General features: G+C 48.0%; 1 protein-coding gene across 1 annotated transcript; it reads right to left on the bottom strand.

Annotated features, from left to right (window-relative positions):
* Nucleotides 1–5,023: 5,023 nt before the first annotated feature.
* Nucleotides 5,024–15,532, bottom strand: LOC109562585 (NUT family member 2D-like). Its single transcript, XM_070794322.1, has 7 exons — nt 15,424–15,532; nt 10,038–10,752; nt 8,952–9,080; nt 7,726–7,898; nt 6,885–7,180; nt 6,314–6,430; nt 5,024–5,823 (listed from the first exon to the last, which is right to left on the bottom strand). The coding sequence occupies exons 1-7, from the start codon at nt 15,455–15,457 to the stop codon at nt 5,077–5,079; spliced, it is 2,211 nt and encodes a 736-aa protein (XP_070650423.1). The 5' UTR covers nt 15,458–15,532; the 3' UTR covers nt 5,024–5,076.
* Nucleotides 15,533–16,242: the final 710 nt, after the last annotated feature.

Here is a 16,242-nt window from a genome sequence, read left to right as displayed (position 1 = left end):
ATCACAGTAAACCCTGACATTTTCAAGAACATTGAATGAACCTGGAGAACACTATGCTAAGCGAAATAAGCCTGACAGTATCACTTATGTGTGGAATCTAAAAGAAAAAAAAAGGAATCACAGAACAGAGGGTTGAAATTGTTGTCTGCAGCTAGTTGTGGGGAAATGAGAACAGGTTGGCAAATGGATACAAATTTTCCATTATAAAATGAGAACCAAAACGAAGGACTAAGGTCTGAGGAGCTAATGTACAGCGTGATGTCTCCTGGATTGGCAGGCAGGTGCCAATCCTGAGAAGTCCTTCAATGTGCAAGCTGAGTTGCTATCACACAGCTGGAATTGCATCACCTGCACTAGCTTTGTTCATAGTGATGCTTCCTATGCTTGACTTTGTATTCCGGGATGCCTGGCTCTAGGTGAGTGACTGCACCATTGTGGTTATCTAGGTCATGAAGATCTTTTTTGTACAGTTCTTCTGTGTATTCTTGCCACCTCTTCTTAATATCTTCTGCTTCTGTTAGGTCCACACCATTTCTATTCTTTATTGTGCCCATCTTTGCATGAAATATTCCCTTGGTATCTCTAATTTTCTTGAAGAGATAGCTAGTCTTTCCCATTCTATTGTTTTCCTCTATTTCTTTGCACTGTTCTTATCGCTCCTTTCTATTCTTTGGAACTCTGTATTCAGATGGGGATATCTTTCCTCTTCTCCCTTGCCTTTCGGTTCTCTTTTCTCAGCTATTGTAAGGCCTCCTCAGACAGCCATGTTGCCATTTTGCCTTTTCTTGGGGGTGGTTTTGATCACCACCACAGCTCAGCTATCTGGGGCCAATCCTCTTTCCTTGCTCACCCTGCTTCTTGCGTTCCCCCAGCTCCTCAGCAATCACCATGGGGCGGGGGGTGGAGATGGCAGCATCACTGGATCCCAGTTCTGGGAGCTCTCATTCACGTTTGGAGGCTAGAAATTACTGATGGCTGCGACAATTCTTGTTGATTAATATGGCAGGAGATATTTTCATTTCACAGGGGCTTTCTCTGCCCCCTTTAGTTCAAAGTGACAGGAAAGTCTCTGCTGGTTTATTCCTCTCTATTCTTGGCCTCTGTTGAGAAGACTGATTAAATTAATGAGCCACATCCATGATCTCTTCTTCAAATGGTTGCTCAGCTATACCCTTAGAGTTTTCTTCAGAACAAGCTTGCTCACTTTGAAATATGGATAGGCTGATAATTTTCCAAATCTCTAAGTTCTGATTTTTTTACTGCATAAATTTATTTATGTATTTCTAGATGAAACAAAGATGAATATTTTTAATGATAAAAGGTACAACTCACAAAGAAGATAGACATCATAAATCATCTGGCACCTAACAACAAAGACACAAAGATACATAAGGCAAAAATTAGAAGAAATATAAGGGAAAAGAAAAATAAATATAATCATAGCGAGGCATACTCACATTTCTCTGAGAATATTTTATTAAGTGCATAAAAATAAGAATAGAAGCATCTTGAATGATGTCATTAATAATTTAAATATAATAGATTTCTATTTATATTACTTTATATTAACCTTATATCCTATACAGACATACTTAAAATTTTGTATCTCACATGTTGCTATTAGATGTTCATAGGATGATTAGAAAAACTGGACAAAGGATAAACATTACTAAATTTCAAAAAGTAGAATTATTTTTTGTGTGTGATTCAGTTATACATATACATATATATTATTTTTAAAATTGTTTTCCACTATAGGTTGTTATAAGATATTGACTATAATTCCCTGTGCTATATAGTAAACCTTTGCTGCTTATTATATATCTATTTTTTAAATTAGAAAACTAGCATTCTATTTACACTAAGTCAAACAAGTGGAATCAAAATGTAAATTTTTTAGTTAGGCAAAAATTAATAAGTTTTCTAAAATACATATATTATACATATTATTTATATATATGTACACAAGAGCTTTTCTACTACACTTGATAAAGGCTTGAGGAAGAACACCAAGAAAAAAGAAGAGATGGAGAAATTAGAAAACATAGACTAAATGAAATGGGAAGCCCTGAATATGAAATGGAAAAAGTTAAACAAACTAAATAAAAGAGCCTTATATAGTCCAGATATGTTCCAACATCTGTTGGATCATCGAAAAAGCAAGAGAGTTCCAGAAAAACATCTACTTCTGCTTTATTGACTATGCCAAAGCAATTGACTGTGTGGATCACAATAGACTGTGGAAAATTCTTCAAGAGATGGGAATACCAGACCACCTGACCTGCCTCTTGAGAAATCTGTATGCAGGTCAAGAAGCAACAGTTAAAACTGGACATGGAACAATAGATTGGTTCCAAATAGAGAAAGGAGTACATCAAGGCTGTATATTGTCACCCTGCTTATTTAACTTATATGCAGAGTACATCATGCGAAATGCTGGGCTGGATGAAGCACAAGCTGAAATCAAGATTGCCAGGAGAAATATCAGTAACCTCATGTACTCAGATGACACCACCCTTATGGCAGAAAGTGAAGAAGAACTAAAGAGCCTCTTGATGCAAGTGAAAGAGGAGAGTGAAAAAGTTGGCTCAAAACTCAGCATTTAAAAAACTAAGATCACGGCATCTGGTCCCAACCCTTCATAGGAAATAGATGGGGAAACAGTGGCAGACTTTATTTTGGGGGGCTCCAAAATCACTGCAGATGGTGACTGCAACCTTGAAATTAAAAGACGCTTGCTCCTTGGAAGAAAAATTATGACCAAGCTAGACAGCATATTCGGAGAAGGCAATGGCACCCCACTCAAGTACTTTTGCCTGGAAAATCCCATGGACAGAAGAGCCTGGTAGGCTGCAGTCCATGGGGTCGCTAGGAGTCAGACACGACTTCACTTTCACTTTCACTTTTCACTTTCACGCATTGGAGAAGGAAATGGCAACCCACTCCAGTGTTCTTGCCTGGAGAATCCCAGGGACGGGGGAGCCTGGTGGGCTGCCGTCTATGGGGTTTCACAGAGTCGGACACGACTGAAGCGACTTAGCAGCAGCAGTAGCAGACAGCATATTAAAATACAGAGACATTACTTTGCCAACAAAGGTCCATCCAGTCAAAGCTATGGTTTTTCCAGTAGTCATGTATGAATGTGAGAGTTGGACTATAAAAAAAGCTGACCACCGAAAAATTGATGCTTTTGAACTGTGGTGTTAGAGAAGACTCTTGAGAGTCCCTTGGACTGCAAGGAGATCCAACCAGTCCATCCTAAAGGAAATCAGTCCTGAATATTCATTGGAAGGATGGATGCTGAAGCTGAAACTCCAGTACTCTGGCCACCTGATTCAAAGAACAGACTCATTTGAAAAGACTCGGATGCTAGGAAAGATTGAAGGTGGGAGAAGAAGGGGACTACAGAGGATGAGATAGTTGGATGGCATCACTGACTCAATGGACATGAGTTTGAGTAAGCTCTGGGAGTTAGTGATGGACAGGGAGGCCTGGCATGCTGCAGCCCATGAAGTCTCAAAGAGTCAGACACGACTGAACGACTGTACTGAACTGAACTGAATGTTCATTAGAAACATATCTGAAGCTCTGGCAAAAAATTTAAGAAAGCAATGCTTGAGTATTTGTATTTTTCAAAAATTTCCAAGATAATTCTGATATGCATCTGGATTATAAAAAGTCATTACAGGTTTTTCTATTAAATGGTAGTTTTGATGATATAGAATTCCATTATTTTTCTTTTGACCAGTAATGATACAATGGTGGAGCCCCTACCACCCATGCCTCTGCAGGAGACCCTCCAACAATAGCAGGTAGTTTTTGTTCAGTCTCTTGTGGGGTCACTGCTCCTTTCCTCTGGGTCTTGGTGCGTGCCAGATTTTGTTTATGCCTTCCAAGACTGGAGTGTCTGTTGTCCCAGGCCTGTGAAAGTCCTATAATCAAATTCCGCTGGCCTTCAAGGCCAGATTCCCTGGGCCATATGTTGTTAGGAGGAACTGTCTCATGTTTGAATATAGATCAGTGTTGACCCCAATACACACACATGTTCAGCCATGGGTGGGAAGGGAAGAGACAGTAGTTGTGGGATGTCTTTGCAGAACTCTGGGCCCCTAAGGTCAGTCCCCATAGCCACAGTAAGATGGGTCCCCTCCCTCCCCTGAACAAGACACTCCTGCACAAAATTCCCATAAATTCCAGAAAGGGGCCCAGCTGTCATTTTCCTTATACACAGCTTTAGTGGGCATCCCATGAATTTCCTCTCACCCATTTCCCCTGTTTCATCCTCACTGGGACTAAGAGGTAGCTGCCTCCACCACTCTCCACACTGCAGTAATCCCTCTGAGACTAGAGGGTGCTCACCCTCCAGCCAGGCAGAGAGGCAGACAATCTGGACCCTATGACTGAGATTCTTCCTCTCTGGTCAGGCCACCACACAGGAAACCCTGGATGAGCAGAGAATCAGCCCAGCCCCTTCATCTGGCTGCTTCAGGAAGCAGAGAGAAGCTCCCTAAAGACAAAAGCTGTCACCAGGCTCCATTCTGGAAACTGCTTAGTGTCCAGAGGGCTGAGAGCAGGACAGCAGCTCTCCATCCCTAGATTGTCCAGGGATGCAGATGATGGTACAGATGTCCCCAAGGTCTCAAGCCAAGCTGGCTTTAGAGAAGGGGATGATGAGGAGGTCCCTGTGGAGGATGAGAGCTGAGAGCTCCCAGGAGCTGCCTGAGGAGTCCTTGTCTGTGTGGAGGCAAGACTTGGCCACTGGAGGCCCACAGCACCTGTGACCTCCCTGGTCCTTCCTTCCTGTCAGGACCCCTCTCTGTAGAGCAGAGCAGACACGAATAAGAAGATGGTGACCCAAGAGCATTTCCCAACAAAACTACGTTTATTCACATTTTACATACATCTCTCCAAAGATCCTGCTGCCACCCACGCCCACCCAGATCCACCTCCCCCACCTCTCGAAGCTCCCACAAGCCCAATCCCCTCCCTGCCCTGGAGTCCCTTCCTCCAACAGCAGCCAGGATCACCCACGAGCTGAGGAGCCCTAGGCTCCCCTTGGGGCTGGCCCGCTGTTCCCTACTGGCTGCAGAGCCGCTTCCTCTTCCTTCCTGTGACAAATGGGTCACACTTTCTCTTTCTCAGCTGTGAGGAGCGAACCAGTCCCAGAGCCAGAGCTGGGGTCTCAGAGACCCCGAGGCCAGCCCCCAGGCCAGGCAGCATCTCAACAGCAGCTGAGCCTCCGCACAGAGCCCGCTTCCTAGACTTGGCAGCAGCCAGAGGAGCTGGGCTGAGGCCTATTCTCTGAGAGGAGGGGGCCTGGCCTGAGGCAGGGACAGGACTCTGGGACAGCCTCCAGGGCAGCAGGCTGTGCTGCGAGGCCAAGAGGAAGGCCAGGCTGGGGAGCTCCTCCTCGTCCTCGCTGGACCCGTCCCTGGGCCCTCGGGCCCCCAGAATTGGAAAGACCGTTCTGAGAACTGAGGTATCCCTGGGTCCTGGCTGAGGGCCAGTGCACCTCTGACCCTGGGGAGGGGAGGGTTGTCCTGGCTGGAATGGAGGCAACTCCTGCTGTCCCAGAGAGGGAACAAGGTCTTTGGCCTTGGATAGGCCAGTGTTTGCTTGGCTGAACCTGTGAACAGCCTCGAAATCAACCTCTGGTGGGCCGGCTTCATGTCTGACCCCTAGCTGGGGGCCTTGATCATATCTCTGGGCATCTTTGCTGGCGTCAGACTCAGAAGGACTTGAGTCCACTTGGGGTACACTTTGACTGCTGGGTGTCCGCACTCCCTTGTCTTCCTTCAAGGCCAGGAGTCGTTTCTGCACCAGCTGGTAGGAGAGAAGAGGGCAGTGACTGCTCTGCACACCCACATGTGAGAGGAGGAGCCGTGGGCAGTGGGACATGGCCCTGGGTGGGGTGGAGAGGAGGGGTGACCTTGAGACTCAAATCCAAATATAGACACTGTGGTGTTCCTGCTGGCCTCCTGCACCTTGTTCCCAGCTTTGTGTCCTTTCCTCCCTCATAACCCGCCCCAGCTCCCTATCCTCTCCCTCCTATCACCCAGCACTGCACCTACCCCAGAGTAGGCTGTCTTCCAGGCCAGATGTCCCAGGCAGGGGAGGGATGGACAGAGCCATGGAAGCCTCCTTTTCTGGGGTTCTATGTCTCCCTTGCTCACCAGGGTCCCCCATGCCCTGGTTTACCTGGGAGACTCTTGTCTCCCCTGTTCTACCTGGGGTCCCTCCCTCCCCTGGCTCCCCTGGGTCACAGGGGTCCCCACCCACAGGCTCCATAAGTATCCCTCCCTCTCCTGCTCACCTCCTCAGGGGTGAGGCCTTCCTCCTGTTCCAGCTCCTCAGCTAGTGCCAAGGGATCCAGTTGTGGTTCTGGGGAAAGCAAGTCTGCCAGGAATCGAGGGTGAATGACTGCCTCTACCTAGAACAGAAGGAAAAGGCTGTGAGCATTCTTGGCCAGGAATGGCCTGGGAGCCAAGAAGACCTAGAGGAAAGTGAAAAGTAGAGACCCACTCCTGTTCTCTAGTGGGGGTGGGGTGGATGCTCAAGAGTGAGGGGTGGGGGATATATGTATACATATGGATGATTCACGTGTTGTACAGCAGAAGCTGACAGAACATTGTGAAGCAATTATACTCCAATAAAAAAGCACATACACACCTACTTACACAGACATATGAAGGCATACACACAGACAGACACAGACATGAGCACTCATACATGTGCGTACACACGCTCCACACACATATGGACACACACACAAAGCACATGAACAGAGCTTCAGTCCCATTGGCCTGGGCAGAACCCAGTTCTTGGGGTGCTGAGAGTTCCATGCCTTGGAATCTTGTGGACCCCAGGCTCCATGCCCAGCCCACCTTGGTGACGAACTCTTCCTGGGAACACAGCTTGTCAATGTAGCTCAGGAGATCTGGGTCTGCATAGGTCCCGTCCTCTTCCTGCTTCAGCTCATCCTCATCCTTTCCACATTCTGCCTCTGACTTGCCCGTGGCCAAGTGGATGGGCCCCACCAGCACCTCCATGATGTTCACATACTCTCTCACAGCCTCAGGGGGAATCTCCTTGGGGGCCTTGGTCCCCGGGTGCCGCTGGGCTCTGTGTGGCTGCGAGCGGGTGGGATGGGCCCGGGGCCCGGCCTTCCGGGGAGCACTGGCTGAGGCAGAGCAGGAAAGAGGGAAGGAAGGTGAGGGGCTTCTGCGTCCACCTCCTGACCACTGAGCACGCGCTGGTGAGGGCAGTGTTTGGGGGTCAGTGACTTAGGTGTGGGCAGGGTTAGCACCACCTGAAGCCTCATGCACAGTGGGAGGGGGAGGGGGCCATCTAAGACAGTCCTGTGAGGAATGTGGAACCTTGATTCTTCAGGGTATCCCTAACAAGCCCACTCTGTGTGGGGTCTTTTGACAGGGAGGTGAAAGAGGAGTTATTAAACTGATGGAGATGATACCCTGTAGTGACAAAGGAAATGGCAACCCACTCCAGTGTTCTTGCCTGGAGAAGCCCAGGGACGGGGGAGCCTGGTGGGCTGCCGTCTATGGGGTCACACAGAGTCGGACACAACTGAAGCGACTCAGCAGCAGCAGCAGTGACAAAGGACAACTGAGACCCTGTCTCACTGGCTGTTCTGGTTGAAAGACCAATGACCCTCTTGAAGGAAAAGGATCCACATGGGGCCAGCGGTCATCCCTTGGCCCATGTCACCTTTGCTTGGAACTCCAGTGGGAACGTGGGTGCCTGGCTGAGGGCACACTGTCGGGGCTGAGGACCCCTGAGGATCCAGCTTCGGTGGGACTGGAGGAGGCAGGCCTTGCACCCCCTGCATCCACTGTAACTTCTGAATCTGCATCACTTCCTCTGCCTCAAATTCCATGAACCTGGGAGTGATGGAGGCATACGGCACACTGAGAAAAAGGCCTGGGCTTTGGAGCCGGGAACAAAGGCAACAGAGAATGAGGGCCTGGGAGAGAGTGTGTCTTGGGGTGGACAGGCCCCTGGGAGGTACTATTCCCAGCAGAGGGCTCTCCTGGAACTGACTGGACATCTGGGACTCTTTCTGCCCCACCAGCACTTGAAGGGCACTCAAGAGCATAGACCGAGGCTGCTGAATTGAACCAGGCCCTCAGGACACAGGCAGACCCACAGGGGACCCTCCTCATGCCCCCATTCCCGTCCAGAACTATATGAAGGGCTGATGGCCAGAGGCTGAATCAGGCACATGTCCCCAAAGCGGTCCTTGCTGAATCCAGGACCCTGGACAGGGGCTGAGAGTCCTGGAACATAAGCCTGGAGACAGGGCCCAGGAAAGGTTGGAGGATTTGGCCGCTAAGCTTAGAGAAGAGGCTTTCCTTTCCTCTGAGAGGTGTTTGTTTGTTTGGTTCTATTTTTAAACTAAAAAGATTGCCATGGAGAAAATACTGGAATGGCCAGAGACGTTTGGGCTGATGACATGCTGGCTTCCCCAGCCTCTTCAGGGAGATCAGGGTACCCACTCCAGCCACTTTTCATGAGAAGAGGGGGTCCCAAAGTCTATGTCAGTGGCTGCCAGCCACCCACCACTAAGGAAGCAGCAGGCTGGTGGGTGGAGAACATGCCCCTGCATAGCCCCTATGGCTGGGGTTGGACCCCTCCTGGGCTCAAAGCTTTACCCAACCCCATCCTGAGACCTTCATGTCAAGCCAAAGGTAGGTCACCATCAGGGGAGATCAGAGGTGCTGCTGGAGGAAGTACTGAAGACCCACGCTCTCAAGATGAGGGAAGGGTTCTGGAGGGGAGTAGGGCATCTGGGCTGTGGGGGCCCTGTGCTGAGTGACAGCCCTCCTCTATCCTGCTTGATGAGCATGCCCACAGCCAGACCCTGACCTGGGGTCTAACCCTCACCCACTCCTCTTACCCACCACACAGCTCTAGGGCCCAGGATGCTGACTCACTTTCTGGCCATCTCATAGTAGATCATCCGGTCAAAGTTGCTTCTGTGCTGCCATTCCTGCACAGCCCGCCACAGTCCCTCCTCCAGTGTCATGGTGGGCTTCAGGCGAGCCAGGGACCGAAGCACTGGGCTGTAAGCCATCAGGGTCTGTTTCAGAGTCCAGCCCAGTCTCCACTCATCTGATTCCACCCAGCAACTTGGACCACATAACCCAAGATAGCATGACTGAGCATCAGGAAGGTGAGAGACAGGCCTGAGAGAGCAAGGACAAGCCTTCCCGCTACTGCCATCACCGCCTCACTCTCACTGAAGGATGACCATCCATTCCCAGGCTAAGGCTGGGACAGGGACCCTTGTGAGGGCTCCTTCCTTTGCAAGATTGCCTTTTGACTATAAAAATCCCTATCATCAGTGAGGCATGGCATGTGCCAGGCAGTCTGCTAACACTTCATAGATTAGCCTAAAGAGTCTTCTACACAGTTCTCTGAGTTAAGTGCAATTGTCCCCCCCACCACCTTTTTTTTTTACGAGGGAACTGAGGTTTAGGAGGGAAATGCCTGCCAGGCTCCCAGCTCTAGGAGAGAGCCCATGCCCTGTGAGCTCTACCACCACCCAGTTCTAAGAATTCTCCAGAACAAGGAGGTTCTTGTTCTTGAGGCATGCATAGAGCTCTATCCTGGACCTTGCACTCCCTCTCCTTTCTGAAGGGACATCCCCTGACCATGGACAATCAAGTCCTGTGTGAAAGGATACGGCACCACAAAGGAGTGCAGCATCCCATCTGTGGCTCCTCACCTCACACCAAAACCCTCCCTGGCTACAAGTCTTCATCAACATCACCATGAGCATCATGGAAAGTCAAGTTGGCTGTACTCACAAGGCAGTGAGATAACTGAGATAAGGTACTGAAAGGATGTCAGGAACTTGCATGGTGATGTGTAGGACCAAAATGTGCCTTCTCACAGCAGGGACATCACCCTCAGACTTTCTTCCTGGTATCCCTACAAACCTAATCTGAGCATCCACCCCCAGTTCCTTTTTATCTAAAAGCTCTGATAACCTCATGACCGCCTGGCTGTTCACTCACATGAGAAAGCAGGAAAGAGCTTCAGCATCAGGACTCTGGGGAAGGTGTCTCCGGGCCAGAGACTTGAAGCGCTGCCAACGTCGGAAGTTCTCATACACGCTCTTGGGGTTGCAGGAGTCATCCTGCGAGGCCTTGGACTGGTTGGTGGCCAGGCTGCCCTCCCTGGAAATGCCATGTAACTGTGGCCCCAAGTTCACTTGGGGAATGATGGGGGCCAGCTGGGCAGCTGGTAGTGGAGCTTGAGGTGGAAAGCCTGGGGTCCAGCTTCCCTTGCCAGACTGAGCTACTCCAACAGCTGGGGCAGTCACAATGGTCTCCATCGCAGGGGTTGTTAAGAATAGGGGGACAGGACATGCAGTACTCCTGCTGAGGGGCCCTGGAGTGCTCCAGTTGAGGGGAGCCTGAGTAAGGACAAAGGTCTGAGTCTGCGGGTGCTCCGCTGGCCTTCCTTCTGACCTGACTTGGACAATGATGTTGCAAGCCCCAGGGGCACTGGGGCCATAGCCAGCATTGGGCACCAAAGGTGTCCTTGGAAAAGCTGGCAGCAGCTGAGTGCCACCAGGAGGGAATGATGGGGTCATGGAAGGTGGCAGGTGTTGCTCCCAGGGTGGCCAGTGTTGGGGGCCAGGAATGGGTGGAGGAAAGGGCATTGTCCTGAAAGGAGGCAAGGAGGCACCAGGGGTCACGGCCACATCCATTCCCAGCTCTGGAGATGCTGTTGAGACAAAGGAAAGATTTGAATGGAGGAGGAGAACGGGCAACAGATGAAAGGTTGTTGCTGAACCACGAAAAGATGCTGAGATTCTTGGCCTCCGGAGGAGAATAATTCAATCCAGGGCCAGAGATGAGGCTTGATTGCTCAGAGCTTTTGTGTAATAAAGTTTTTTAAAGTCTAAAGGCGATAGAGAAAGCTTCTGACATAGGCATCAGAAGGGGGCAGAAAGAGTACCCCCTTGCTAGTGTTAGCAGTGGAGTTATATACTCACTAATGAATCAAAAGAATGTCTGGAGGTTGTAAAGACCTACTCCCATAATTTACATTTTAAGATAACAGAATTAGCCAGAAGGTTTAATCCAGAGACTGTCCTCAGGCAGGATACATTCAGTTCAGTTCAGTTCAGTCTCAGTCGTGTCCGACTCTTTGCAACCCCATGAATTGCAGCACTCCAGGCCTCCCTGTCCATCACCAACTCCCAGAGTTCACCCAAACTGATGTGCGTCGAGTCGATGATGCCATTCAGCCATCTCATCCTCTGTCGTCCCCTTCTCCTCCTGCCCCCAATCTCTCCCAGCATCAGAGTCTTTTCCAATGAGTCAACTCTGCATGAGGTGGCCAAAGTATTGGAGTTTCAGCTTTAGCATCAGTCCTTCCAATGAACACCCAGGACTGATCTTTAGAATGGACTGGTTGGATCTCCTTGCAATCCAAGGGACTCTCAAGAGTCTTCTGCAACACCACTGTTCAAAAGCATCAATTCTTCGGTGCTCAGCTTTCTTCACAGTCCAACTCTCACATCCATACATGACCACTGGGAAAACCATAGCCTTGACTAGACAGACCTTTGTTGGCAAGGTAATGTCTCTGCTTTTGAATATGCTATCTAGGTTGGTCATAACTTTCCTTCCAAGGAGTAAACGTCTTTTAATTTCATGGCTGCAATCACCATCTGCAGTGATTTTGGAGCCCTTCAAAATAAAGTCTGACACTATTTCCACTGTTTCCCCATCTATTTCCCATGAAGGGATGGGACCAGATGCCATGATCTTAGTTTTCTGAATGCTGAGCTTTAAGTCAACTTTTTCACTCTCCTCTTTCACTTTCATCAAGAGGTTCTTTAGTTCCTCTTCACTTTCTGCCGTAAGGGTAGTGTCATCTGCATATCTGAGGTTATTGATATTTTTCCCAGCAGTCTTGATTCCAGCTGTGCTTCATCCAGCCCAGCATTTCTCATGATGTACTCTGCATATAAGCAGGGTGACAATATACAGCCTTGACGTACTCCTTTTCCTATTTGGAACCAGTCTGTTGTTCCATGTCCAATTCTAATTGTTGCTTCCTGACCTGCATATAGGTTTCTCAAGAGGCAGGTCAGGTGGTGTGGTATTCCCATCTCTTGAAGAATTTTCCACAGTTTGTTGTGATCCACACAGTCAAAGGCTTTGGCATAGTAAATAAAGGAGAAATATATGTTTTTCTGTGACTATTTGATTTAGGTCATGCCTGAATGGTCTAGTGGTTTTCCCCACTTTCTTCAATTTAAGTCTGAATTTGCCAATAAGGAGTTCATGATCTGAGCCACAGTCAGCTCCCAGTCTTGTTTTTGCTGACTGTATAGAGCTTCTCCATCTTTGGCTGCAAAGAATATAATCAATCTGATTTCAGTGATGACCATCTGGTGATGTCCATGTGTAGAGTCTTCTCTTGTGTTGTTGGAAGAGGGTGTTTTCTATGACCACTGCATTCTCTTGGCAAAACTCTATTAGCCTTTGCCCTGCTTCATTCTGTATTCCAAGGCCAAATTTGCCTGTTACCCCAGGTGTTTCTTGACTTCCTACTTTTGCATTCCAGTCCCCTATAATGAAAAGGACATCTTTTTTGGGTGTTAGTTCTAAAAGGTCTTGTAGGTCTTCATACAACCATTCAACTTCAGCTTCTTCAGCGTTACTGGTTGGGGCATAGACTTGGATTACTGTGATATTGAATGGTTTGCCTTGGAAATGAGCAGAGATCATTCTGTCGTTTTTGAGATTGCATCCAAGTACTGCATTTTGGACTCTTTTGTTGACCATGATAGCTACTCCATTTCTTCTAAGGGATTCCTGCCCACAGTAGTAGATATAATGGTCATCTGAGTTATATTCACCCATTCCAGTCCATTTTAGTTCGCTGATGCCTAGAATGTCAATGTTTACTCTTGCCATCTCCTGTTTGACTACTTCCAATTTGCCTTGAATCATGGACCTAACATTCCAGGTTCCTATGCAACATTGCTCTTTACAGCATCAGATCTTGCTTCTATCACCCACCAGTCACTTCCACAGCTGGGTATTGTTTTTGCTTTGGCTCCATCCCTTCATTCTTTCTGGAGTTATTTCTCTACTGATCTCCAGTAGTATATTGGGCACCTACCAACCTGGGGAGTTCCTCTTTCAGTATCCTATCATTTTGCCTTTTCATACTGTTCATGGGATTCTTAAGGCAAGAATATTGAAGTGGTTTGCCATTTCCTTCTCCAGTGGACCACATTCTGTCAGGATACATTATTGTTATATAATTCTTGTAAAGACCTCACCAGATCTACTCCCATAATTTACATGTTAAGATAACAGGATTAGCCAGAAGGTTTAATCGAGAGATTGTCCTCAGGCAGGATACATTATTGTTATATAATCCTAAGGAATGTAGAGGGGAAAAAAATTTTTGTCCTTTCTTCCTCCTTGAGAATTTCAGACCCCTCTCTCCTTGGAGACCCCTAGACTTCTTATCAACCTGCCTAGGAAATGACTCTCTCACTGGGACTGAGGCTCTCTGGAGAGAATCAGAGTGTAAATCTCCACACATGAGGACATCTGGACAGTGTGTGCAGCATGGACATGTCTTCTAATGATTTTCACGATCTGACCTCTGGATGAGAATTATTCCACTGGTGACCTCACTCCTAGCCTCCAAGGTCCCTGAGCCCTGTCTGCCAAGAAGAAATCTCTTCAGCAAGTGCTGACTCGGAGAGCCTCCCTCAGGCACTCTCTGGGACCCAAACGTCACAGGCTGTCTCCCAGACCCGGAACTGGGTGAACATCTGCTCTGTGAGAAATGCCCCTCAGCAGGTCCACTAGCAGGTGAGGACCTTCTCCACGGTAAGTTCTAGGCACCCAAAGACCCTTTGTGGACAGGCAGTGTTTAAAACATTAGGGGCCTACCTCCACCTCAGTCTTTCTTTTCCTGGTGCTCAGTATAAATCCTCTCACTCTTTTCAAGCCTCACAAAACAAAAATAATGGAAACTATCACTCAAATGGAATTCTGACAAAAACCCATAACACACTGGCTCAGCATGCACATCAGAATCACCACAGCAGACAGTTAATATGAGCCAGGTTATACCACCCCCTTCCCAGTGCCCAGAGCCATGTCATCACTCTAGGAATTCTCTTTGTAGGAACTGTGGGGAGTCTGAGAAGTGGGCATCTGTCCCTTAAATTCTGTCATTTCACAGCCAGTGAATGGCTGTAGAGGATTAGACAAGGACCAGGGAATGGTCATGTTACATTGGTTGTGGGAGTATAGACTGCCTGGGGTACTTCCCCTTTGAGTTCCCAATAACAGAGAGTGAAGACAAACTGAGAAACAGGCATGATCCAGGTGCCATTGTGATAAAGTTGTCTGGAACACATCCCTGTTCAGGAGAACACGTTACATGCCACGTGCACCTAATTAATCAGAACAGGTGTCGTAGGACTTTTACTCAGAACAGAGAAGATTGTCTGCCTGCTTCTGGGCTACACTCCTTACCCCCTTTAAAGAGGAAATCAGCTTTCACTGACATTCCACCAGAACTAACCACCCTCCACATCTGTTCCCTGTCCACAAAGGAGTGACGTGAAAAATGAAGAAACTCTTCGTCTCAAGATATGCCGAAGGTCCACCATGAGATATTGGACAAGATGAAGTCGGTCTAAAGAGCTGCTTTTCCACAAAAGGAAGAACAGTTTAGGACATCTTGGGAAACTGAGGCCTGTCTTGGTTGAAGTTACATGGACACCCATCCCTGTCAAAGCCAAGGCAACTGTTACCTGAACTGAGAGGTCAGCTGTGAGCTGGAAGGAGTGGAGACGGTCTGGACTGCAGCAGTTAGAGTAACTTCCTGCCTAGCTCTCAGAGGAAATTTCACTTCAGGTGTGACCACACACAGTCCCATTGAATAGTTTTCTAATAAGACTATCTCTCCCCATGGCCCAGTTAGATACAGTATGCCCCAGTCCAAACCCCTCAGAAAGACATGGGGTGGGACAAGCTTCGGGTACCTAAGAAACACAATACGGGGCTAGGGCCTCCTCATGACCCTTCCTGTGTCACCACCAGATCACCCACACTTCCTACACACATGTTTCAAAGCGGCTTATCTTCATTCTAGAAATAATCAAGCCTGCCTGCTGCCATCCTTTCTCCATAACCAGGGCAATTTCCCTTGATCCACTTCCAATGAACCCTCCTCCCCAGTGCAGCCTCAGGTTTCTTCAGGCTTTTCAGTCTCCCCAGATGTCCTTATGGGTCCAGTGCTCTCTCCTTCCTCAACTTCAGTTCAACCGTGTGCCCACAGTGAAATGTCACATGTGGACTCAAAGGTCTGAGAAATGGCAGGGAACACGACCGCAGCCTACAGGCTTACCTCCTTCTGAAGCCATTCCCATAGGCTTGGACATGGACCACTGCTGCCTGGTAGCCTCAATGAGAAAAGTCAAGACCAAGACCCAGAGAGGGACCTGCTCCAGCAGATGCTCAGCATCCAGGTAAAGGAGGGAAATGTTTGAATTCAAACAGTAGAATGTGGAACTGAAACATTCTGCAGCGGGGGAGGGGCAGAAGGCAGGTGGACCTGGGTGGGGTGAGCAGACATTCCATGAACAGCTCTGGCAGGAAGGCGAGAACCAGAAGTTCGTTCCACATTACATAGCGGTGACACAATTGGTGTTTGCCTCTTTAGGCAACTTATCAATTGTTTCTCAGTTTCACAGCACCAAAGTTGGACTTGATCTTCCACCTATTTCACTTCTTTTTCCATCAACCTAGTTTTGTGTCCCTCAACTCACTCTGCTTCCTAACTGGATCTTGACTTACTTCAACAGAGACTAGACTTTCAGAACAAGTTCAGAAGAACTTTTAGTCTTATAAACCCTTGGGTATTAATGGCTACATGGAACTGAGGGTTTGAAATTAGGATTGTCTCAGTAGATGCAGGGTGTTTGGTTGCTGTATGTACATCACTCCTAAGGAAGCAGTCCTTGTGCCCCAACCAACATTCAGCAGGACTTTTCCTTACTAACAATCCCTTTTGCTGGAAAAAGCCCATCTATCAAAAATCCATCATGCAACCCACACGTCTAAGACCAGAATTCACTGTGTTTCTCATAGCATTACATTGTTGTTAAATATTTAGTTTTTTATCTTTTAAATGATTTTAGTATAATACTTTAAACAAGTAATATCT

This window comes from Bos indicus, chromosome 8, assembly GCF_029378745.1.
Source record: "Bos indicus isolate NIAB-ARS_2022 breed Sahiwal x Tharparkar chromosome 8, NIAB-ARS_B.indTharparkar_mat_pri_1.0, whole genome shotgun sequence".
In the NCBI taxonomy this organism is placed as follows: Eukaryota; Metazoa; Chordata; class Mammalia; order Artiodactyla; family Bovidae; genus Bos; species Bos indicus.
Note: the sequence above shows the minus strand (reverse complement) of the source record. Positions and strands in the feature narration are given on the sequence as shown.

Bases quoted from the DNA above. Each gene is read 5' to 3' on its own strand.
- LOC109562585 (XM_070794322.1), bottom strand. From the start codon at position 15,457: ATGTCCAAGCCTATGGGAATGGCTTCAGAAGGAG. The intron at 7,181-7,725 runs GTGACATGGGCC...GCTCTGCCTCAG, and splicing joins CACTGGAGTTCCAAGCAAAG to CCAGTGCTCCCCGGAAGGCC. The intron at 5,824-6,313 runs GTGAGCAGGAGA...CTCTCCTACCAG, and splicing joins AAGGCCTCACCCCTGAGGAG to CTGGTGCAGAAACGACTCCT.